Below are 27,270 nucleotides of genomic sequence, written 5' to 3'. Positions count from 1 at the left end.
GTGCTGATAGAACCATCTAATCAAAAGGAGTGACAATGCCAAGATTTTCAAGATGGCCACTGTGGTGGCCATAATGGAGGTCTCACTGGTACCATTTTCTTTAAGACCAAATACATAAAGAAAGTTTCAGTGAACATTCATGGTCACTAAGACCAATAATTCAGAAAGAGAAGTGAAAACAAGATTTTCAAAATGGCTCACATGGAGACCATGTTGGAGATAAGATGGAAACCTTTCTCACTCAAGACTAATTTCACATAAAAAATGTCTTGTAGTAAAACCCCATGCTGATGTGACCATTAACTTGGGGTGAGTAATGATGACATTTTCAAGATGGCCCCTGTGGTGGCTATTCTGGATGTCAATGAGACATCATTTTTATTTTGGACTAACTAGACCTCAGAAGCAGACTGTGTGCTAAGATTGTTAGTTTCTTCCAAGAAGTTTAGGAGGAATAGTAATAACAAATAATTGCTAATGGACTATAAATGTCGGACCAGTGCTAGAAATTATTTTTCAAGTCTGATTTCAAATTTTTACATACTTATTTTCTAGAGTACAGATACATTTCCAGGTATCCATAAATTGTTCGACATGATGAAATAATTATATATTAAATGAACTGAAACACACAGCATATATGACCTGTTAATATTTATAGGTTACTGCATTTGTATGGGAAAATATGAATGAGTTTTTTGGATGGAATACTGCACGACCTTGGGAGTGCAGTATATCTATCCGACAAAACGAGCTCATGTTTTCCCATACAAATTCAGTAACCATTTTATTATATGCTCATTTTCTTATTCTATCGAAGGCTTAATTACATAAACAAAATACACTAAAAAGAAACAACATAAATGAATGTATTCCGTATTCCAAACTATATACACAAACGCAGATTCATCACTACACAACAACATTATTAATGCGCAAATAACTCCGCTCAGATAAATTTGAACTTAGTCATGCGCTCAGCATAACTTTCCAAAGAAAATGGCATGTCTAGTTAAAATTGAAATTTGCAGTCATATTGTGAATGAATGCGCATTGCAACAACTTTTCCATTTATTCTGGAATGAATAGATTTTGGTATTTTGTTTCGATTCTACGAAAGTTTGTGATTTTGGACTGGATTCATCTGTGCAAATTGTACATGAAATACATCGGACTGAAGCAGCATGGGAGAAGCGTGTTTACATCTGCAAGTGTGTTTGTTCTGTCATTGACTATCTGAAATCATAATGCGGGAAAAATATGAAGCGTTTCAATTGCAATTATCAAAAAGACGCTATTGAATTTAATATTTCATTTTGAGTGCAGTAAGGAAGATGTAACTGCACTTGGAATATAGTCGAAATTACAGTACAATTTCGAAATGTGTAATCAAGCTTGAGAAATCATGATATGGCTCATGTAATTCAGATCTGCTGAACTAAGAAAGTACATTTTGAAGAAATTCTGGATGTAAAACTTTAAGGATATTTTTTTGCCATTCTTATTACCAGCTAAAGGAGACAGTTTATGCCTTTATAGCTTGCATGTTATTTGTAGGTACCAAGCAATTTTATGAAATCTGATGTCTATCGCAAAATCTGAAACAATGCATCAAAAAGTTAACGTGGAATGTAGCAAAGCAGTTGGTATGTTGCAGTCCACAAAACATCTGCTTTAGTTCATTTAGAAACAAACTGAATCAAACCAAAATGCATTGCGCCTACTATGCGAATGTACATGATTTGTTTACAAAGTAGTTCCAAACACACTATTGGGCACATGTGTCCTGCATGTGGGTGCAATATGAAGGTATGCAATATCGTAAAATACTGAACAATTCTGATAATGTAAAGTTAATGGAGAAAAAAATGAGCATATAATAAATACCCATACTGATCATAAAATCTGATGTAAATGTTGTTCCTATACTGAAAATATAATGTATCATCTCTGGCTTCACAGTTTGCTTATCATTTTACTTAAAAATATTAAGAATTATAACTTTGTATGGACCTCTATAATATGCATTAGTCCTGAATGTATCCATAGGACAAAGAAGACCTTGCACTGAGTAATCTGTTGAAGTAGGAGACCACACTCAAAACTCAAGACAAAAGACTAAATGTTCATTTGCAGGTCATGTCCATGATGTCTTCCATGAATCTGTACAAATCTTAACATTTTCAGATCATGTATTCTCACAGAATAAGAGTTTTGTGGAAAGCTCTCTTTGACCACTCCAGTGGCATAGTGGTTATAGCATCTGCTTTGATGTGGGAGGTTGTGGGTTCGAACCCCAGACAAGTCATACCAAAGACTTGTAAAAAGGCACTAAAAGCTACCTCACCAGGCGCTCAGCATTAAAAGGTTAGTGTTAGGACTAGTTGGCCTGGTGTCAAGATTATGTGCCTGGGTAGGACATCATGCTGCATGTCTGCGGCATGATGCCCCAGTGCTAGATATCACTATAACTGCCACACTGCAGGCATTGTTAGCAATATGACTGATCTTTTTTAAAGCTATGATTAAATTCCAAATCACACACACACACACACACACACACACACACACACTCTTGCCTGTGATAAACACTATGATGTACCTTTAATACAAATCCTGTAAAATGTGAACCTTTAACACAAGATTTTGTTAATGTTGGATACAATGTTGATGCCGCTATCTGTACAGTATAGTGAGGCCTACATTTTGCCATATACTACAAAATGCAGGCATTACAAGAATTACCATTTTGGCCTTCTTCTTGCCAGCTGTAAAGCTGGGTGGATCATGTTCCTCCTCAAGGTCAATCTTCTGGAACTCTTCTATGGTTAGCTGACTTGATGGGGTATCTTCAAATTCCATCAACCTGTCACATAAGTCATATAATTGTAAGTTTGTATCATATTTTAGAAGCCCAATTTTAGAAACAGAGAAGTTGACAATAGATTCATGAAACACACATGTTATACAAGTATCAGCTGATGAGCAGAATGGATGCTTAATTCAATGAATGTCGTGTTTTATCACAGAACTTAAGTTTCCAAGAATGAATGATAACAAACTGAATTTCTAATTAGGTAGCTTGTCTTCAGAATACATAACTGAGTGAATCTACTCTAAACTTATTGCCCCCTGCCCTTTAAACATAGGTGAATATCATACATTTGATTTGCTGAAATCATAATGAAACCATCAACATTCAATTAATATCAAAAAAGCTCTATATGATCCTGTAAGTGCTTGACTTCAAGATTAATCACCATAATCAAGTGCAAGGAGTCTTTCTGCAAACTGAGCAACAAGATAAATTCAGTGACTATATATGATTAAAAGCATTTTACCAACTTCAGGTGGTGAGGTTGTACAATACCAAACATGAAGTTATCAGAATTTGGTGGTTATGTCTCTTCTGTTACATGTAGTGCTAATGCATACAACATAGTGCCATTGTCATAACACATAAATACTGCTGTTGTACTGATGATGAAGATAACCAATTCTTTAATCTTTACTCAATAAAAGTAACTTATCACCCACATTTGTTGAAACATACTATAAGGGGTATATTCATACTGTTCCTATCTAAAATAAACAAATGCTGACCATTAAAAATGTAAAATCCCCACATCTTCTTACACAAATGCCAGAGGGGAATTCCCCTCTGTGTGAATGTCCTGGAAGAAATTACTTCATTTAATACACAGAAATACAGGAAAACATTTCCTAGCAAATTATTTTTTTCCAAGAATACTTACCAGACCACATGAACATTAGGGAATATAAGTCTGTTTCCACCAGAACCCAGCCTTACTAAAAGATGAAAATTTGTGTTTTCCGATAATCTCACCCTGGTGCCACTAGCTTTCACCAGTTTTTAAGCTGAGCAAATTGCCAATGCTCTTGTCCCATAGTCAGCAGCAAATGCAGGACAAGACCGACATACTGGCAGCCACATCAGCACAGATTGGCCTCAACATCCACAAAAACAAGACCAAGATCCTCAAGATCAATTATGCCAGTAACAACCCTGTCACACTGCAGGGAAGTCCCCTGGAAGAGGTGGAGTCCTTCACGTACCTGGGCAGCATTATCAACCAGCAGGGTGGCACAGATGCAGATGTCAAGGCAAGGATTGGAAAGGCGAGAGCAGCTTTCATACAGCTCAAGAACATCTGGAGCTCCAATGAAATTTCCTTAACTACCAAGATCAGACTGTTCAACTCCAATGTGAAGTCAGTCCTACTGTATGGAGCAGAGACCTGGAGAACCACCAAGTCAACCGTAAAGAGAGTTCAGACCTTCATCAACAGCTGCCTAAGAAGAGTTCTTCAGATCCGCTGGCCAGACACCGTCAGCAACACCAACCTGTGGCAGAGAACCTCCCAGCTTCCAGTAGAGGACGAGATCAAGAAAAGAAGGTGGGGTTGGATAGGACACACCCTACGTAAGCCGCCAACCAACATTAACAGACAGGCATTGAAATGGAACCCTCAAGGCAAGAGTAGAAGGAAACGATCAAGAAACACCTGGCGACGCGACCCTGAGGCAGACATCACTAAGATGGGTCACACCTGGAGTCAGCTTGAAGGGATGGCACAGGACAGAAGCCTCTGGCGATCTTTTGTGGGCGGCCTATACCCCGGCAGGGGTGACGGGCAAAACTAACTAACTAAATTGCCAATGAGGATGCTTGCATAGCGGGGCTTGATGTGTCTTTAAGTAATGTGATTGGGTCATATTCTCAGAAAAATTCTCTTTTCAATACATTCCCCAATCACATTAAAATTAGAAAAATATATAATATGAGGAGCAAATACTGAGCATCATACGTATGCCTTGGGTATCCTTGTCAGGAAGAAAGATTCTCTATGTGAACAATAACCAGCTATCCTATTTACAGCAACAGTCTATGGTTACATGAACCATGATCATTCTATCTGCGAGGTTCTCAGGGATCAATCTAATTTTGTGAGCTGAAATTTGTCATGAAAAGACTGTTCTTTCGAGATGCCAGAATATGCCAAATATATAACCCACTTAAGCCATAAAGATAGGGTTTTGGAGGTGACATCCTGCTTTCCCACATTCATGGGAAGAAGGAGTCACTTGCAGTTGCCATGACTTGTCTCTGTGTTCCTCATGTAGTGCTGGTGTGCACAGACAGGATCTTGCATGTACACTGCTCTGACTTATATATGGATGATATGGAGTATATGATGACTCTATGACTGCCAACTAATGGTAACTGGTTCTTGGCTACAAAGCCTGGTTGTGTCATCATGATGACTGAACCATCTGATCTGAAATGAAGACAGTCCAGGTTGACTGAAAGGACATTTAACTTGCTTACCCTGTATGCTGAAGCTAAAACTATCAGAAAACAGTATGTTTTTTATGATAAAAGCTCCATGAAGCCTGGCTAATTATTTGAAATTATTTGAACTGAGCCAAATTACAACCCAGGACTGATTCCATTCTGGAAACAGGGTGAAGAATTTTGTTCCAAATCAAAATTGGCTAGTAGGTCTGATAGATCATTATCATAACCAATATCAATTCTGCCATGATGCCTGAATTTGTCAGATATGATGGAAAGGTAGCCTTTGATAGTACCTGATGCCCGCTTTTTCTCCTTGTAGAGCCCGAGAAAAAGTTGGTTAGTGGAGGGATCAAGGCACTCAAAGAGGCAAAGTTATTGACTTTACATCAGTCTCTGAAAACACACCACTTTGCCTCATAAGCCTTCAGGGTAGAGGGAGCAGCAGGGGGGGCGAATCCGACATTTTGTCCAATCGTTATTTTGCTTAATTAATACTTCTGCACTCAGCGGATCCAGTGTAGTCAGCGCTGGTAAAAAAAAAACGACGACGGTCCATCCTACACGACGGTGACGTCATTTGGTTTAATGCGAGCCGATCCCAGCGTCGTCAGCGTCCGGTAAACACAGCGACGACCGCGTCGATGTCATTTCCCCCCCTGCTGCTAAGTGGTTATTTACAACTAACCGAATATTTGGTCAAGTCCGATACGATATCGTGTCCGAGGATCATGTAAATTTATCGTTACAAATCCATGTGGGGTCGACTGAGCATGACTAAAAAAGTTTCGAAAACCATTAAAGTCCATGTCACCGCCGCACCATGTCTGCCAAATATTTCGTAGCGTGTGTGTATCAACGCCGTTGAATACAGCAAGAATATTACAGTTGTCTCTGATTACTTTTGGAATCTGAGTGTATCGTTGAGTGACATATATCACGTCGGTGTTTTTATGCCTGCCTCTGGAAAATATCCTAGCTGGGTTTTTTTGATTGTCTAACATAACATCATCGTACACGACTAGATTGTTAACGTCGCCATCAATATCATCAATACCTGGTGCATCATTGATATCTGTAATAAACTCAATAACATTTTTTTCAGCGATCGCTGATGCATTCTCGTTAAAATCTTTCAACACCTCGTAGCATCGTTGATCATCTACGCTAGGGGCGATTAAATACAACTTATCCCACTTCATCCATCTCATTATTAAATTAAGTAATAATTGCGTCTTGCCGGGTCCAGATGGTCCGATGATAATCATCCGGATCGAGTTTGGTAACGCTGCAACATGCTTAACTGGTTCTCTTGTTTTAGTCGCCGAAAAATCAATTATATTCATATCTCTATACATAAATTATGGATCTATATTGTGTGAAGTGTAGAGTGCGTACTGGCACAAATGATATGACAACTGTTACAACAAGAAATAACAGATCGGCGCTTACTGGTAAGTGTGCGACATGTGGTACAAAAAAATTTAGATTTATTTCTGCTAGACCCGGGGATGTTTTAAAAAAAAGCGAGGAGGTGATATTGCAGCCAAGTTATCAAAACTCCCCGGAACACCGTGGGCAAAGTATCCAGGAGAAAAGCACCTCCCAGGATATAGCTACTGTGGCCCCGGAACACGATTAGATATCAGACTCGATGATCAAAATCAGCCCAAACCCGGTGAGTATCCAATAAACGCTATCGACGAAGCATGTCGAATACATGATATAGCTTATCGTAGCGGTGATCTGCAACAGCGTCATATCGCGGATGTAAAATTAATTCACGCGTTAAATGCTATTCCTGATAAATCATTCAAAGAAAAATTGGCTTCATGGTTGGTAAAATCGGCTATGAAAGGTAAATTAATGATTGGAAGCGGAGCTTCTCGCGCTGGTAATTGAAAACGCTAGCGTTTATAATAACAACATGGAATCCATCTATTATTCTCCGAGAGGATACTGGAAGGGGAAGGCCGCAATTGGTAAACTCGCAAGCGCTGCAAAGGTAACAAAGGCCGTTGCGGCTAATTGGTTATCCAAACAGGCTATATGGCAAATTTATCTACCACCGCCTAAACAAATCAACTTTTCGCACTTTGATGTCAGCGTACCTAATGAAGTTCATCAGGCTGATATACTATTTCTGCCGCATGACAACGGTTACAAATACGCGCTAACCGTAGTTGATGTTGCGAGTCGATACAAACAAGCAGAGCCGTTAAAAACAAAGTCAGCAACTGAAGTAGCCGATGCGTTTGAGCGGATTTACCGAAGGGGTCCTCTGCGCTGGCCAAATCTATTACAAGTTGATCCTGGCAATGAATTTCGCGGCGCTGTTTTATCAACGCTGAAACATCATAGCGTCGCGATACGACGAGGTCATACTGCGCTACATCGTGATCAGGCAATTGTTGAACGATTCAATCGGACTCTTGCTGAACGGTTATTTGGATATCAATACGCGAAGGAATTCATCCAAGAAAAACGATCTCGTGAATGGGTTAAAAGGTTGCCAGGTGTAATTGCAGCGTTAAATAACGAGATTACCCGAGCAATCAACATGAAGCCCAGCGACGCGATTAAATACGAGTACATACCCGGAAGATCAAAAATAGATAGCGTTTCCAAGCCGATTCTCGGCGATGTCACTGTTAGATATCTGTATGAACCAGGAGAGCTTGAAGGCGGTAAAAAAAGAGCTACTGATCCTATTTGGAGTGTTACCACACATAACATATCAACGATAACACGATCAACTGGTAGACCACCGATCTATAGACTGGATTCAACTGCTCCTCAACGCGGATTTACTCGCGAGCAACTACAAGTGATACCTGATGATACTCAATTACCCCCACGTGGCCTTAACTAGCGCTGTTGCGTCTATTGCACTCAAGACAAGTTAACCTCACATTACCACGGATATGACCGAGACTGTTTATCGATCCTGTCCACGGTAAATTGGCGAGCGTCTTTATCCGAATAACGCCAGCGCATTACACAATTGCAACTCGCGCAGTGATTATTCTGTTGTTGTCGTAACGCAATTATTAATTCGGCATCAATATCAAAACGCCGCTGTTTTTTTTTATCCTGTTGGCGGTAACCCGAGAGTTTTCTATCAATGACGCTAGCATCAATAATGTCATCGTTGTCGCCGGCTTCGTCGGTGGCTTCGTCAATAACAATTCTTCGAAGCTGATTTATCCTCCGTACTCGGGACACTGCAAGATAGACTAGATTTGACCATTCGATGCGATTATCAACCATCCAAACAATTGTATCCGTGATAGTCAATCCCTGCGAGGAATGTATTGTCGTTGCGTATCCTAGCGTCCATGGGGATTTATCAGCACGTAGCACGTCCTCGATGACGCTGATATCAACGAGCACGATATCATTCAGCACGAGAATTTGTTTTTTTGTCCCTGACGCCGTCGGGCCCGGGATTTCAACTTCAATGTTCTGCCGCCGTGTATCCGCGGGTCTATAACATAACGGCACTGGACGCGTTGGAAACTTTTCCTTATGCAACGCAAACAACTTCCGCTGAAGTGTGTCTCTGACTATCTTTCTACTCGCTACAATCAAATCGTTTGGTCTCCATGTTTCCCAGAATTCATTTAACGGCGTTTCCGGAATCACCTCGCGGATTATTTCACATTGAACTCTATCCGGCTGTAATCTGATTAATTTTTTAACCTCGCGCAGTTGTTCATCAAATGCTCGGTAATCAGTATCGGTTTCTTCATAATAGTCCACAAAACCCTTTAACCAATCATGTGGGCCCTCGCCGACAAATGGTGGTGGTTGGCCATGGTCGCCACACATGATTACCGCTGTATTCGCGCGCAGCAACCACTCAAGAAACATTTGTAAAGTATCTAACGAAACAGTACATATCTCATCCCAGATGATAACCTCGGGAATAAATTTTTCCCCCATTCGATCAGGAGTCCACTCACCGCCGCTGTATCGAAAAAAGCTGTGATAAGTAACGGCGTCAACATTTCGTTGTTTTATCTCTCGCGCTAGTCTATGGGTCGGTGTAAGCACGATTATACTTGCCCGCGTTCGAAATAATTCAATTGCCCGAGTCGTCTTTCCTGACCCGCCACAGCTGCTTAAATAAACTGTTTTGCATCTACAAATTGGATCAGAACACGGTGGTGCATTAGACCATTCTGATAAATTATCACTGCGTAAGTAATTGTTTTCAACGGTGACATCTGCTGACGGGGAATAATCGCGTCATATTTCATTTTTAATTCTCCATATACCCCAACTCTCGTCCGGACTAGTAAACTCGGCTAAGTTTCCCTTGTACTTTACGTCTATATAAAATGAATCAACGGCTACTCTAACCGCGGTGTCGGGAAATCTATTTATCATCGAGAATAAATTGATAGCGGCGTAACCCAGCATAGACGCCCTCAAATGCGGATACGCGGGGCTGTCTCCATCGAAGTAGGTAACAACTGTACCCAACTTTGTTCCATTGGACAAGAAAGCTGTTTTGCAGTTCACGTATTTATTTTTTGCCACTGCGTCCTTGATTACGAAATCATATTCTGCGTCATCTATAATCAGCCGTGAGCAATATCGTTTGTAGTCGCAGTTTTTTCCACCTTGTGTGAACTTACCGATTATTCTTCTACCGAGATCTTTTGCCTCGCGGTTTCGTTGGTTGAATATCTTTTTGGACCATTTGATGATATATTCCTCGTCGGCATCAATGTGTTTTCTGGACTCGTCAATTATGCTATCTAGACGCTCTGGTTCTGGTAACCAGACTTCAGTCTGCGCCCGATATGATATAATCGCGTCACTGACAATCAACGATACAAGCATGCTACAATCAATCATATACCGTAGCAGCGCTATTGGCAGCCACTTCTTTTCAGCCATGTGTCTACCGATCCAAATATAACAACAGCGATGAAGTCCTGCCGCGAATTCAAATGATACTATGCGAGCGAATCCGGTTAAATCAAAATCAGGCAGTGGTCCATTAATAGCAACACGAGTCATTTCATGTCTGGGGTGTCCAAATCGTTTGAAATACTCAGCGGCGGATCCATACCCGAGAAAACTCGCTGGATAACAGGCAACCATATCAACGGAAATCATAGCGTCGCGGTTGTATTCAGTGTTCCATAGTCCACCGTGATAATATTCCAAACAACTGGATTGTACATCTGGTAGAAATTCCTTGCGCGTTGGTCTCCACGCATTTTTCCTTGCTGCAACATCAGCCGCAACCGATGGAATCGTAAAACAATTTGTTAGCAGTTGTTCATCATGCTCTTCAAATTCCATGGCGGTTTTTTTCATCTTGTTGTGAAACGCTTCAGTGCGATATAATTCACCGTTTGGTCTTACAAACTGATCAAAGGTATCCATGTCGTTTTCAGCGCTGCGAAGTAACCACACTGATACAGGGTCGTTTTTACACAAGCAGGCAATAGCATCAAATAGTTTCCTCTCCGCGAGAAAACCATCCTCTCCCAGGAATTCCCCCGGGATATACTTTACTGTTCTATCCCGTGGAAATATTGTGACCGCGGGCGTCCACGCGTGTTCGTTATGATCAATAATTTTGATTGGGGCTCCATTTGATTTATACTTTGATTCATATAATACTTCACCGGTTATTGTTGTAACGGTTATTGGAAATCTCAACGACGTTTCTAATTTCGCTATGTTGCTGATGGTTGCTCCTCGCTCGCGCACTGTCTTCTCCCATTGGTTTATTTTGCTACGTCGTAAATCGGTCAGTTTATTTCCTCGACAAGCATTTGTAAAATGCTCTATTACTCGTTCTGCTACACAATTTATCCCCGTTGACTGTTTCATCGGCGCTAGTTTTCCGATATCAGGTTTCTTATTTAACGGGTATATTCCATAGACAACTGCTGTTTCAGAATACGCTCGTTCATAGTATGGTCTGTCAATTCCGGTTAACAGCCCTGGCTTGGAGTCGCGGCTAACAATGACTGTTTTCTTGTCGCTGAGAACCGGTTCAAATTTATCACGTATGATCCAATTACCTGATTCCAAACGGACAATAAATTTTACTCTGAAGAAATACCTTTTACCGTCAAGTTGTGATATTATCGTTGCTGCGCGGTTGTCGTTCATGGTAGCATCAACAACACCATCAATTCGAAATGTTGACCAACTATGAGATGCACCATCGCGCTTGAATTCATTGATACAGTCGCGTATTTTATTCAACAGGGTTCTATCGTTTATTAACGCTTTTGGTGCGTCCTTGAGGACTCTATCGAGATTGAACTTAATATTTTTCCAGGGCTTAATTGCTGCTAATCTCTCGAACTCATCCATATAATTAAAACAAGTATTTAAATGAAAGAATATAGTATAATGAATCACTGCAAATGGTTGATGATTGGGTCGATAACCCCGTGCAATAAATCATGTAGAGGTGAATTCTGCGGGTATCATTTACAAAGCGTTCGTAATGGTTCTCTTGGCCCCCTACCGTGCTTGGTTTGCCACGTTGGTGTAAGAGGAAAATCACAATTATGTATCAATTGTGGCGGAAAGCGATACAGAGAGTTAAAACGCTATTATGATAAACGAATAAAAAATGCCGTCATTGACCCCACCGCTGACTCAGTCATCAAAACTCCTCAGGACTACATTGCAAGGTTTATAATTAAACCAAATAATGAATTAGACAAGTAGTATTATTATATAAATGAACCAAGAATTTCAGCCGCATCCTGTGCTCGTTAATTACGAGGCATCTCGCGACGGTGTTGTTAGAAATTGTAGACTGAAGAAGCCGGTTGGTACCGTAAATAATCGCGGGTATTTGATGTTTACTGCGGGAGGAAAACGCTATCATGTTCACAGGATTGTATTTGAAGTATTTAACGGATTAATCGAGAATGGGTTTGTGATTGATCATATTAATAATAATAAGACTGATAATTCTCTTATAAACTTGCAAGCTATCTCGCAAAGTCAGAATACCAAAAAAGGCGGAACCGGTAAATACTCAAAAAAAGCAAAACCCGTAAAGTCATTTGATACAATAACGCACGAAGAAAAAACTTTTCAGTCGATGAATGAAGCCAGTAGATATTTTGATATTTGTGTGCCCGCAGTACAATTTGTTGCAGAAGGAATACAAAATTCAGCGATCTCAAAAAAGACCGGGCGCAGAATTCGATTTTCATATGTAACAGAAATCAGCGAGTGACAAGGTCACCGTGACGAAGTCACCGGCGCCTATGGCGCTGACGAAGTCGCCATGACGAAATACTAAACACACCTCGGGATTGATACGCGGGGTTCATTTTATAAAATATTTTTTTTTTGATATTAGAAATAAGATGTTTTATAAGAATATGAATATCGAAGACATCAATAATATATTAACCGAGATTTTAAAATTAAAAAATCAAGGAATTGAATTATCTGATAAGCTTGATAACCAAAAAATATTGTCCGATTATGAAATTATTAACGAGCAATCAAAGAAAGGTCGATATACCTTGCCACGCGAGTATTCTTTTATAAAGCGATTACAATATACGATCAATGAAAACTTGTATAACAATGACGTAAATGCATTTATTGGACTATTTACTGCCGTTGAGACAGTACGAAAAAAACTCGGACAGGCTTTTGAACGACGTCGAGAAATCTCTAATAAAATTAAAAACATTAGAAGGATTATAGACGAAAACTCCCTGGAGCCCCTGGGATATATCCCCCCCGCCACACTCGGCGGGAAATTAGAAGCTACGGAGCAATTGCAATAATGGTAGGCGAATCACTTACTACTCGGCTAGCCAGAGAGCGGCTAGTAGCGCTTAAAAAGTTCATACCGTTACGAGACAGGGTCCGAAAACAACTTCAAACGCGGCAACAACTACAAACTGATTTTGCTGTTGGAAGCGAATAGCTCTTTGCTCCGGTAACTAAAGCGACCAAAGATGTTACGGCGGCAACTGTGCCCGTCCTCGGTGCGCTTGAAAAGATAGTGGCTCAGACCGAGCAAACAAAAAGGTCTCTGGAAACACTCCCTGCGAAAATAGCGGTTGCTACAACACGGAGGCCGCCACCACTCGCTATAACGGACCCACAAGAACCTTATGTTACAATGGCCGATGAAGAAGAACTAGGTGCTACTGCGAAAGAACCAGAAGAAGAAATACCGGAAGGAATACAGGAAAAAAAAGAAAGAGGGGAGAATATACCCCGTAATGTGCTTAAAAAGAGCACAATAGATCAAATCAGAACCTTCGACAGCGATGAAGAATTAGTTAATTTTACTGTTACAAATTTTACTAAGGGCACACGAGATGAGCATATCAATAGCGGCTACGAGAAAAATATAAAGTCGTTAAAGGATTGGACAAGAATAGTGTATTTAGCAGGTAGATATAAAGATGCATTACCACATCGTGGTGATCCCAATTACGACGCATTCCACAAGGAAGTTGAAAGTAAAAAATCAAAACACGGAAAAGGATACTCTGTTGGTAAAGACGTTGCTTGTCCTGGTAATGTTTTCAGTGATATATCACGGCTAGAAATACTAATCGGAGGAAAACGAGCCGGAAATAACTCTCCGGAAATAATCAATGAGGCCGCTGATATTTGCAGGCGGTTATTTGCCGGTGGTATCATGGACATTAATGCATATCGAACGCTCATAGACGAACTCGTGGATGATTAAAAAAATTATAAAATTATAAAATTGTCGTTTTTTGTCAGTTTTTGGTTGGTTTTTACGGGTGAAAACCCCAGGAAATCATTTAGAGAAAATCGATGTTTTTGACAAAATTTATGATTCGGTGGTGGGAAGGGGGTGATCAACCACTAATTGGAAAACATTGGTGTTTTTTATAATAAAGATGATTATACACTACAACCATGATAAACCAGTCAGCGTCTACGTGGTAAACTCACGATTGCCCGTATACCGCGCGTGGTACGGAGACGGTCTCGGTAGCACCATTGCGGGGTTATTTACAAGAATGGCTCCAAAAGTAGCGCCGTTAGCCAAACAATTAGGAATGAAGGCTATTGATGTTTTTCGTGATAAGGGTATTAGTGCTATTGGAGATGTCGCCGGAAGGGCGTTTTCTGCAGCAAAGGACAAACTAATGTCGTTGGTAAAATCCAAAGGATTTTCACGAAAAAGAAAACAGAAACCACCGGTGATGCCATCAACGACAGTGATGCCTGCAAATGTCAGTAAAGTAATAAATAATGCCGTGGAAGAAAAACTAGAGTCGTTGGCGGCTCAGTCATCCACCGATGCAACAACCAACGCGCTCATGAACGCGATAGCGGGAAGTGGCCTACGACGAAAACGACGTTGATGAATTAAACATCAACATGATAAATAATAAAATGTTTGCGCAAACCGCTGATCCCGCGTTTGATATGGACGCCCCAGTGCGCAGGGATGATTCTGTCCGTGATTATCAATATTATTCTTATCATGCAATGCAACCGAATCTACGATCGCGAATTGAACTTCAAGTCCAAGATACCAGTAAATATTTTTTGCTGTGTGAAGCGTTTATCGAAATTGAGGGAGAACTTGTAACAAATGCTGCCGATAATGCACCATACCCAAATGACGGTCGTACTCGAGTTGGCTTCGTCAACAACGGTATCATGGCGTTATTTGAGAGCGCCAGATATCTTATTGACGGACGAGAAACTGAATCAATAGAAAACGATGTTGATGTTGCAACAACGATAATCGGGCTAGCGAGATACTCAGATGATTATACAAGATCGGCGGGCCCATCTATGATGTTCGCGAAGGATACCACTGATAACGCTGATCATATTCAGTACATTAATGTGCTGACACCACAAGATACTTCAGTTGCTAATCAAGCTGAAGCAGCCAACCCAGACTGCAGAGCAAGACCAGGCGCTGAATTTACTGTTATAAAAAGTACTAACGATAGTTTTAATCTAGGGTTTGCAACACGATTAGGGATGTTGCAAGGACAACGCCGACAGTTTTCATGCGCGATTCCACTCCATCACATATTCGGATTTTGCAGAAATGTTAGAAAAGTTATCTATGGAGCTAAGCACACAATCGCTCTAACGCGAAGGGGTGATGATAACAGTGCAATATGGCATGCTGCTGGTGTCGCTGCCGGTAAAGTCGTTTTAACTAAAATAGCATTGTGGATGCCGGTGTTAACTCCATCAGTTACCACGGAAGCATGATTGTTATCATTTATGGAACAGGGGGGAAAATCGTTGTTGAGTTGGCTAGCGGTAACAACTGATGCTAAAGAGGATAATGTCGGCGATACATTTACATGGCACCTGGCATCAAAACAGGGTGTTTCAGCCCCGCGTCATATATTTGTTGCGTTACAGAATAGGGAACGATTAGGTTCCCAAGAACGCAGCCATATGATATTTGATCGATTAGGAGTCAGGGAGGTTTCGCTGAGAATAAATGGACAACAGGAACCATCCGAGGATATACAGCTTAATTACGACAACAACCATATTGCTCGCGTGTATCATCGGATGCTGTCATATATGGGTCGTGATCAAAACGTCGACACTGGTTTGCAAATATCACAACTTGATTTTAAAAACCTGTATCCGATTTATTACTTTTCGCTGGAACATCTTGATTTAACAAGACAGTCCGTCGTTGATATACACTTCCGAGCTCGTATAGACCCAGGTGGTGTTAATTATAGAGCGGTTGCTGTCATTCTCAGCGATAAATCAATGCTGTTGGAAGGTGTTGGTGGACGAATGAGAATCGTTGATGCACCAGTGGAAAACATGTAATTGAAAACATAAACGCGTTTACAATAAAAATGTCGTATAATGTTGTCGGTGTAGAGTTGACCGATGGTCAAGTCAAGAAATTACGATCAAAGTCGGCTAAACAATGTGGAACCACAATAACGTTAAAGCCGTCACAGATGGCAGGTGGTAATCATAAGATATCGTTGACGGCGCGTCAAATAAAACATTTCAATGATGCGATGAAGAATAAAAAGGGTGTTCAAATAGATTTTTCGGCCGCAGCGATTAAAAACATGGAAAAGACCGGTGGGATATTTCCGCTGTTAGCTGCGATTCCAGCGTTGATTGCCGCAGCGGCCCCAGCAGTGGCGAAGGCGGCGGCGTTAGGAGCCGTTGGTACCGCGGCGGGAATGGCATTGAAGAAGGCAACCGGGAAAGGCTATAAAAAAAAATGACCAGTAGCCGGAAAGGGTCTAAGACTACCGGGAACCCCGTATTCATGGTACTCGGGGAAGGGTCTAAGACTACCGGGAACCGTTTATTAACTCCTATGTCTAATTTTGATTTAATAGATGCCGCAAACGCGTTAGCGATAAAAAACTTCAGAGGTGTTTTTATGAGGGATCAATTGCCGACAAAACCAAGGAATATTGAAACCGGTATAATTAACCTCGATAAATCCTCCGGAGCGGGAACTCATTGGGTTGCATACGCAATTGATCCGCGTGCGATCGTCTATTTTGATTCATACGGGTTAGCCCCGCCAAACGAGTTCATGCGGTATATCCGGGCGTGTTCAGCCCCGGTTTTTTATTCCACGCTGCCAAGACAACAGTTAAGTGACCCACTGATATGCGGCCGTGAGGTATTGAACGTACTCGCGGCGATTTCATCATCGCGGAAACCACCTCATGTGGTTGTAAACGAATACACTAGTGGGGTCGTAGAGGCCCAACGGATTTTAGAGAATAACATTTACAATAACAATGATTGATATCTGGGGACGATTTATTTCAGCGCTGAAAAAACCCACCACGGAAACATCTGCGGATTCCATCAAGGATGTAAAAAAACTAATTGAGGATGAAATCGCTGAGACATTAAACTTAACGGAGGTCGACTCGGACGAAATAGTTGTATTTCAAGATCGCCAGGGTAAATTGAAAAGCAGTAACGTGTCACTCAGTGACGTTTTAACACGAAATAATGATGCCGCTGAAAACGCCATAGCGTTGTATTCCAGCGACGGACGACTTAAGCCAGGAGAACAATACAAGACGGTCATGGGAAAAATAGATATATTGGATAACAATCTTATATCCATGTCGAGCTCATTAAATAACTTCTATAATAAATTTAACACACAAGCAAGTCAGCTCGAGGTGGTACAAAAATCTGTCAATGAGTTTACGACGTTTAGAAAAAATATCATTGACAAATTTCTTGTATCCATACCTCCCAGTATAAAACTCCCCGAGATTAAAACATTCATTGACGATCAAAAACCCACTAACGACGCCGCGGATAAGTTTTTTGGAAAACCACCCAAGGTTGTCACGACCCTCGATGAGATTAAAGCGTTCATTGACGAGCAAAAATCCCCCAATAGCCCTCTTCAAACATACTTTAGTACGCTCGTTAGCGTCCAAGCGTTTGTCAACGAATATAAACCCACCAGTAATATCGCGAAAAAGTTTTTGGAAGCCCACCTGCGGCCGACAAGACTCTCGCTGAAATTAAAACATTCATTGATGAACAAAAATCCGCCCGCGGCGTCGCTGATAAGTTTTTTGAAGATATCAAAACGAAATTAATCGACATTAACGTGGATAACGCGTCCGTGAATGAAAAACTCGACAAAATAAAAAATGATTTAGGTGACATTATTAATAAGAATAGAGACAATGTCGCGAAACTTACCGAGGATTCACTCGCACTCGCTAGGATGTTTACGGACCTTAGCACGTCCATCAACAAAATAAAAATTCCACACCTCCCCGCACATGTTAATAACATTGTGTACACGATAGCTAGTGGGATCCTCGATTGGGTCAAGGGTGGTGACCGCAATATGGTGACGTTTGACCATAAAGGTGTACAGGGTTGTTATCGATTTACAACATTACATCGTATTCCATTTAAGTTGCTTGTCACGATACCCGACCGAACTGGTATTAACACAATAACATATATAAACGATGCCAGAAAATATTCTGCGGTTCACATATCTACATCCGACGATAAAATAGTTAGAACAAAAGTACCTTGGATACTAGAATATGTATCTGCTATTCCACCAAATTTTGACGGTTTCTCCGTCGATTATTAATTTCACGGCGGTGGTATACGGCTATGATACAGCGACACCACGAACGCGAAAATCACAATTTGCAACCGGTGTTATACCTAACGTCGATTAATTTAACAGTGATGTATTTAATAAATGGATTCGCCGTCACGTTACAGATACGACACTGTGCGAGAATACGCCGCCGATTTAAAGGCGCGCTCGGAACAATATCATGTAAAAATAAAAAAATACCATCGAAAAATAACCGCGATTGACGTCGCTGTGTACTCGATATCCGGGATCATGGCCGGCGCGGGTGTTATTTTATCCACGGTGACCATGATGGCCCCGATCGCTGTTCCAATCGCTATCTCCGCGGTGACAACAATTGCTGGAGTCGCCAACGCAATCACTAGAAAGATATCATCGTGTGCTCAGAAAAAACTCAGCGAGTGTACAGTTCGCCACCAAATAGTATCCGACGCGTACTCGAAATTATCCGGGTTGATCTCGTTGGCGATAGATAATTCGTTTATATCCGATGTTGAATTCTCCACGATGGTCCAGTTGTATAACTCCGCGATGTTGAAATTAGAAATTGAAAATAACTTTAGTAATAACAATAATGTCACTCGAACTGCTTCAACGGATCGCGGAGAACACAACTCCGATACAAACAAGCATGATATCGATAACGTCAACAAACCCTGAATTCAGTGTAAACTTTCCTTCGCCGATTCCTGTAAAGGAAATAGCGCTAGTGAAATTACGGGTGTATCATAGCTGGCCTAATATCAGATCAGTAGCGTTTAATGATCAGAAACCAAATAACTCGCTGATGTTCGCAAACAGTAATAAACCCGATGGAACACCAGACTGGAAAGAGGTTTCGATACCAACTGGGTCCTACCAAATTGAACAAATTGATGCTGAAATCCAGCGTAGAATAAAATCAATCACCGGTAAGGAATCAAAAATAGCTATAAAAGTTCATGAGCCGACGTTGTCATCGTCCATTGAGATATCCACGGAGGGGTACGTCGTAGACATTTATAACAGTTCAATAAGAACCGTACTAGGATGGCCTGAAAAAAAACCTCAACGACGCGTTGAACCTGACACAAGTGTGCCATCATACAATGAAATTTATCTATCATACCGAAATGATTTATCTGAAATAAGAAAAGAAAGATTGGCCGAAAGATTTATATTCACAGATAAAAAAACCATACAATGGGATTTTATCGTTAAGAAAACAGATGAATCAACTGTTACCATAGCGTTCACGTTATCTGACATCATTGGTTACTTCGCTGAGATCAATCGTAATTTTCGGATACAGCTGGAACAACTACGGTGGACAAACTCACAAAAGCACGTTGAAGTGTTAAATCAACTTGTATCGGACATGGAATATATCCACGAACGAATCATTCAGACGATAATTAATAACAACGATGATAACAAACAAAAGTTTCTAACCGGTTACAATATCACAGAAGCCGATTTACCGAATTTTAAGTTTTCCGAATACAACGCGCGCGAACTAGAAAAGTCTATCGGTGATTTTCTCGCCGGGCCTAAACAGGATTTAACGCTCCTTAAATACAACAATGACCCAGATGGAGGCGGCAGACATATTGCTCCGCATAACGTAAATATCACGTCTGTGATAGCGCTCAATTTAGTATGTGATGCAATTGAAGGAAGTTATCAAATAGATACCAAACAATCAAATCAAGCTCAACAGGGATACATCCTTTATTCATTTGCACCAACGGCCCCTCCAGGGTTTTTAATAGTTGACAGTCCAATTAATCCAGTCTATATGAGATGCCATAATAAATTGTTAACAAGAATTAATTTCAGACTTACTGATCAGTCAAATAATCTAATTGATTTACAAGATGAAGAGTTAGTGGTTACTCTATTTGTGAGATCATTGTAAATAACTTCTTAGCAGCAGGGGGGGCAATGACATCGATGCGGTCGTCGCTGTGTTTACCGGACGCTGACGACGCTGGGATCGGCTCGCATTAAACCAAATGACGTCACCGTCGTGTATGATGGACCGACGTCGTTTTTTTTTTTACCAGCGCTGACTACACCGGATCCGCTGAGTGCAGAAGTATTAATTAAGCAAAATAACGATTGGACAAAATGTCGGATTCGCCCCCCCTGCTGAGGGCCTTCTTGCTTTTGAGATTCTTTCCACAACTGGGCAGTAGTGGAATACTGGCACATGTTTCTGAGAAGATTCAGTCTGGCTGTAATCTTCCTTAGTAGGTATATTGCTAGATCGAGTAGAATGTTAACCCAGTACATATCCCATCAGAAAGGGGCTTTCAGAATTATCTTGCAATTCTGACCCCTTATTTTCTGTGCTTTTTTTGGTACTAAGACCATGGTAGGTGGGAGGGGGAGACAAATGCCAATGACCTCAACTGACAGATAGTGCATCCATGGCCCTAGCTTCTGGATCCAGAACTGGTGATACAAAGGTGGACTATTTGTTTTTCCAACTATTTCAAAATGGTTGATCATTGGGCACTACCAAAATGCACAAATCCAATAATAATAAAAAATCCAATGAAAGGAACATTCCATATAGATAACCTGACCCTTTCTGGGAAGAACATTGGCCAGAACATTGAGACTGCTTGAAATGTGTCTGGTTTGCACATTGATCTAAGTTGGCAGTAACAATGAAGAAACTAACAAACCAGCATGCATAGATTGGGCAATTTGGTACCCCCCCCCTTTCAGTTTGAGAAGGTAAGTCACCAATATGGATTTGTCCAAAATAATCAGGGCTCTCACAGAGCTGGTCCATCTAGAACATTTATTATACTTTGTCAACAGTTTTCCTGAAACAACAACATAAAACAAAACAACAAAAATGTATAAATTAACAATGCAGCATGTTAATTAGTTGCTAAAACAACACCCATTATTACCAGGGTGAGCAACCCATAGGCCTTGTGTGTGAAACAATGGATAACACAACATGCAGCAATGATAGCGTGTTGCACCATGTAGTCTAAAACTGACCAAGCCTGAGAAAGCGATACATTTCACAAAATATTTGCAAAATTCACGAACAATATTGTAGTGTAAGCCTTAATCTGATTAGCTTTGTAATATCACTTGACATTAAAAGTAATCAGATATTCCATACTGGATTAGAACTGATACACACCAACTGCTGGTTTATGTTATACATTCACTAGGGTTTATGTTCCATGGGAAATATACTTTCAGGGCAGTCTTTATCCCCTTCCTAGCTGTATTGATGTCTTGTATTTAATAGTATAGAATGCCTTCTGCAGTTGTTTTTCAATAACAAATAACATAACAGAATTTACCACATGTTTAGAAATGAATCCAAAATTCTGTATGGATGGTTCAAATTTAACACAAATTTGCCTTGGATTGATAGGAGGTGCCTACAGTGATAATAAGTGAAGCTTAAATACTGGTGACACTTAGTGGTGGCAAGGGGAGTTATTGGGCAAGAGTTATTGTTCTATGTCTGCAAGATAAAGACAGAAAAGAACAATTTGCATCTTTCAGTTGTTGCTATGGCTGTTATAGGTTTAACACCATTTTTCAGCCCTGGGTAGGCCATACAGGGCAGCCAATGTTTGGTGGAGGAAGAACCACCTACCCACTGGAAGCTACTGGCAAGCATTCTCACATACCCATGTTGGCCAAGCTCTAGATTTGTACCCATGCAGACAGAGGTGAGATGTCTGTGATCTGTAATGGCAAGCACCTTAGACCACTTGGCTGCCCGAGGCCCTTTGTCTTTTAGTAAGGCTGGATTCAGGAGGTAATAGGTTTATGTCCCTTAATGTTAATATGAACCAAGTATGTAGACACACAGACAGACAGATGTTGACTTCAATGTTCTAGCAACTGAGCTACTATGGCTCTTTGGATGGATGGAAAGACAGAAAAAAGATAGACACTTAGAATAGAAAACAAACTTCAAACAGACTTAATTTTTGCAGGAAATGAGTTATCTATGTCAATAAGAATACATCTCTCCCTCTCGATAATGTAGTAATTGGGGTCCATAAATGCCAGTTGTGTATAACTAAGGATTGACAACCTGCTGATTCTGTACAAGTGTACACAAAAGGGTGGGGCATTTGATTAAAAAATGCCCAAAGCAGTATTAAAACAATATATTAAGTACAGTGGTCCCCCTCTTATATGGCCACACCTTCTGCACTGGGAAAGTGACCTTATAAGACAGGTGGCCTTTCCAGAGGGGGCTAAATTTTTTGTGAAGTATATGTAATGTACGTAGTAAGAAAGCTACATTGTTCAAAGCACTTAATATTTTCATTTAATATCTTCATTTAAAAGTAACATTAATTATTAAAAGGTTCTTCTTGTTATAATAATAGACTTATTTCAACTGAATATACATTAATAGTTTTTATTCTTGGCGTAAGCATGATATGGAAGTGGGTATTGTTGTCATGCACATTGCAAAACCATTCAAAAATGTCATTTAAATCTTGGTACATACATAATTCACTTTCCATTAGCTCCATTTTTTCACTGCTGCTGAATAACCTTCTTATCGGTTACGACATTATTTATTCAAGTCTTTTCAATATAAAATTGTTTTATTCGAGTCTTTTCTACATAAAATTGTTTGGCAAGTCCCCCCTCCCCACCTCACCCGATGTCGTCAAGTAGAATAACCGACTTTCATCTAAAATAATATGTCTCCGTTTACATGATGACAAGTTAATGTTTGGTAATGATTTATTTGGATGTTGTTAACTGTATGCAATTAAATTATGCAGATGAAACTTTTGTCGAGTGGACGAAATGCCTTCTTTGTAAAGGAAGTGATAAATGTGTTGTCACATGATTTTTTGGTCTTTGTCTGGTACCCTGTTCTGATCAAGGTAAAGGTTAATTTCTGTGTGTGTGTGTGTGTTAATGCACAAAATCTTTTTTCAGCCTATGCTGACCCTGTTATGATCCTGACAATTACATCTGGTTGTAATCATCAAAGAGAAGAACTCAAAATATGTGTAAAGCCCAAAACTCTTATCATAACATTGTTGAGCCCATTTCCTGTAAACATCGGCTTTTATAGACAATGATACAATATTAATCTTACTGTTTCATGTACTTTAGTCAACACTTCTTTTAGTAACGGAAACTTGACTTTTGGAGACATGTATCAATGATAGAGATAATCTAAGTACTTACTTTATGACACGATATGAATTAATTAGTGGTTCTGGATACATATGAAGAAATGAGTGGCCACTTGTGAGGGGAACATCTTAAATTTTTGTACTAATATGGTGGCCGCTGGTTGCATTAGAGGGGTGGACATTCTTGCGGGGTACTTTTGAATACAAACTCATCGGTGCCAAGGGATTCTGGCCGTAAGAAGCGGGTGGCTGCTGGTCGGGGGTGGGGGGTGTTCAAGAGGGGGACTACTGTACATTATTGTAAGTCTGCATTCAAATGGTCAAGTAATCTCATGTATGAAAATGAAATTACCAACTGAAAAACTGATGTTTCTTAAATGTAGGCTTGTTATTCATTTGGTATGTTTACATCTTAAAATGATTATTCATAACTAGGAAACCTTGTTTTCAAATTTACTTCAGATGATGTTCATTATTAATCTAGTCCTGACTTGGATCAGTGAAAGCCAGTTGGAGTGACTTTCTTTGCTTCAAAACTGGTGCTTGAGCAATGCAAGAATCATATTTACATCTCATGAAGATATGATGACCTCAGGATCACTACATGATTTCAATGGAAAAATCCATGAACCTAACATCTGGGTCAGGCTTACACTACCTGTGTTTATTGAGCTATGACTGGCATGATCAGTATGTTAATGAGGAAGAAGCTATCTATGTTACTATAAACAGCACCCAGGTAGATTCAACATACTGGTAGCCACTGTAGTGTTTCAGCCACATATACTGGCAATAATTTGTGTAATGGAATCAGTACATTATACAAGTGATAAGCTAAGCTCCAAAATAACCATCACATTCTGATAACTGAATAATGCAAACCATGCTAGCAATGATGGAAAAGCATTGATCTCTAGTCTTTAAGGAAAATTAAGTAAGCTTGCAACATGCTTATCTAATAGTCAAATGTTTATTACCACATGAGCTCTTGTCTCTTCAGATCACATGAATGCTCAGAAATTGGGGCTCAAATCTGGCAGTAGCCTGCTAGCCTGAGCTCGGTTGTTAGGAGTAATCAATAAAATAAACAACACAGACTCTAGTCTGCATGTGCATTATGGTACAGCAGGATCTTTGTTGCTTGCAGTTTTACTTGACTTATAAGTGAGCATATATGGTACTGAAAAAAAGAAAAATTATTTGAAATCCTTAAACAGGGTCCATGGCATTATCTTGTTATTTCCAATATTGCTTTACAATGAAGAGTATCATAACAAAGACGAGCTGTACCTTTGCTTCATCCAGAATACAAACCTTTTCTTCAATGTAGCCTGGCATACTTTCACCACTTTAATGATCTCTTTAATGGACCTAGAGAAGCCATGAATTCTAGCAGCTACCAACAAGGCTGCAAAAGCAATATTCATCATATGTACTATATCCTTAGTTATATAAAAATCCACCAATTTGCATCTTGGACAATGCATAGTTTTATAATGAAAAAATGTTTTCTTACCAAGAACAATATCCCTAAACCATGACATCATGATAGCCTAAAGGTGTTACATCTTGCCAAACTTTTCTTCTCTTCTCTGCAGTTTAAGGTTGAAAATAACCAAACAAATACACAAATGTTGTGCAAAAAAAGCAACAAACTTTAAGAAATGATATGTCAAGGTAGCTCTAAGGGGAAGTAACTTTCATATATAGTTCTCATCCTTTTCTCACATTACAAATTGTGAAAAAAAAGATTAGAAAACAGAAACCATTTATGGTTTTATGGATATGAAAACTTTCATCAGAGTACATTCGTTTAAAAGCATTCTTGTATCCTTCTTACTGAAAGCATGGGACTTACACACAGTAAATGAGTTCGTACTTTCCCGTGTTTCAATAAATTTTATAATATAAAAATAAACAACTCCCAAACAATATCATTCATTGTTCTGGGTATAGGAATGACTCTTTCATTAACATCCATCACGAGAATGGGACATTTATTTTTCATTAAAACAATGAGCATTAAAATAACATCATCAAAGTAACATATTCTGTTAGAACATTCTCTCATCGTAACAGATGGCTAAACTTCATTGTGAAATATATCATGACTAAGTACTTTCCAAAGGTAAAATGAAATATCATTTTCTCCCAAAGGCAAAATGAAGATCGACTTCTCACAAACCATTGTAAAATGAACATCAGTTTCTCACAAACAATGATTAAATAAACATCATTGTTTAACAATGATAAAATGGCTATTTTCTCACAAGCAATGGCAAAATGAACGTATTTGTCGAACAAACAATGGTAAAATGAACCTCATTTTCTGAGTTTAAAAAAAAAAACAGAAATGGAATATGACCTGCATGTTTATCTTTAACAAGAATCACTTAAATTAGACATGAAGAGTTCAAGATGGGTACGCAGTCAGATGGATTTTTTTGTTTTGGGTTTAATGACATTTTCAGTACACAACAGGCGGCCAGTATATCTGGTGGAGGAAGAACCAGGAAAATTCCCAGGAAGAACCACCAACATATGGGAAGCCAATTGCTAGCTTTACCACATAACCATGCTGGCTGAATCTGAGAATAAAACCCAGTAGACAGAGTTGAGCTGTTGATGAGTGCCTTAGACCACTCGGCCATCCAGGGCTACTGAATATCATGAAAGCAAATAGAACCTAGAACTTTATTGTCTGCAACTTTATTTCCAGGATAAAAAGGGTTCTGCAGAACTGCAATTTAATGTATCCCCCACCCCCTTAAGACAGACAAAATCTTCATCATGCAATTTAAATGTTGCCACTGATACACTGCTGCCATATACCAGATTTAAAGTGATACTTATATGCAAGTGCAACAGCTTATTTTAAAAAAATGCAATAAATCTACACGACGTTGACAGAAAATTTGAGAAAGAGAGACCTGCTCCGCAAAGCCCACTTGGACGTCGACCAGTATGCATCCAGTCTCTCTTCATCCGCTGCACCAACCTCATGGCTGTCATTGACACTTCATGGGATTTATCATTAAACTCCAAGACATTTGCAAACCTTGGGATATACAGGCAGGGATCTGGAAAAAAACAAAACATGTAAAGATGAGAAACATTGATGGATACAGCTAAAGTGTCATCTTTGGCAGAAATTTTAATTACAATAGTATTAATCATATGCTAAACTCAGGGAAAGCCAGAATGTAATCAACGGTTTCATAGCCTGCTGGTACGAAGGTTTTAGTAGTCTCCAGCAACCAATGTATCAATTGTTATGCAGAAAAAAACTGAAATGAATGTGATATTGACAACTGAAATTTTACATTACATTTATAGGACTTAACTTTAAATTGGCAGAATATGACCAGTATTGTACTGCTGTGCTATTAAATCACACACACACACACACACACTGACACAAAGACAGAGTGCATCAATGACATAAAATAATAAAAGAGAACATTATTTTCTATCATATCAAAGCAGAGCACCAGTACTATTATACTTAGCTAATTAAACCAAGGATAAAACCAGAGACAAATTTTTTCAAATTAAAATCGCTGTTTTTAAATTTGAATCAAATGCTATTATCATTGACCACCCCTAGATGCCAGAAATAACTGGTGAAAGTTACATGCTTTTAGCAAACCTGGAGTGACATCCATTATTAGAAGCACAGGTCATGAATCTGT

At 39.8% G+C, this 27,270-nt stretch overlaps 1 protein-coding gene across 1 annotated transcript in view; it reads right to left on the bottom strand.

Moving 5' to 3' along the window:
- Positions 1 to 27,270, bottom strand: part of LOC149805066 (transcription factor IIIB 90 kDa subunit-like) — a 113,421-nt gene that overhangs the window by 57,081 nt on the left and 29,070 nt on the right. The window contains exons 7-9 of the mRNA XM_089947014.1: positions 26,509 to 26,658; positions 24,893 to 24,986; positions 2,746 to 2,866 (exon numbers count right to left, since the gene is read on the bottom strand). Of these exons, the coding sequence (XP_089803140.1) occupies positions 2,746 to 2,866; positions 24,893 to 24,986; positions 26,509 to 26,658 (365 nt within the window). The remainder of the gene's footprint in view (positions 1 to 2,745; positions 2,867 to 24,892; positions 24,987 to 26,508; positions 26,659 to 27,270) is intronic.

The sequence above is a fragment of the Sinohyriopsis cumingii genome, chromosome 2 (genome assembly GCF_028554795.1).
Source record: "Sinohyriopsis cumingii isolate HCF-2022 chromosome 2, ASM2855479v2, whole genome shotgun sequence".
Classification (NCBI taxonomy): domain Eukaryota; kingdom Metazoa; phylum Mollusca; class Bivalvia; order Unionida; family Unionidae; genus Sinohyriopsis; species Sinohyriopsis cumingii.
Note: the sequence above shows the minus strand (reverse complement) of the source record. Positions and strands in the feature narration are given on the sequence as shown.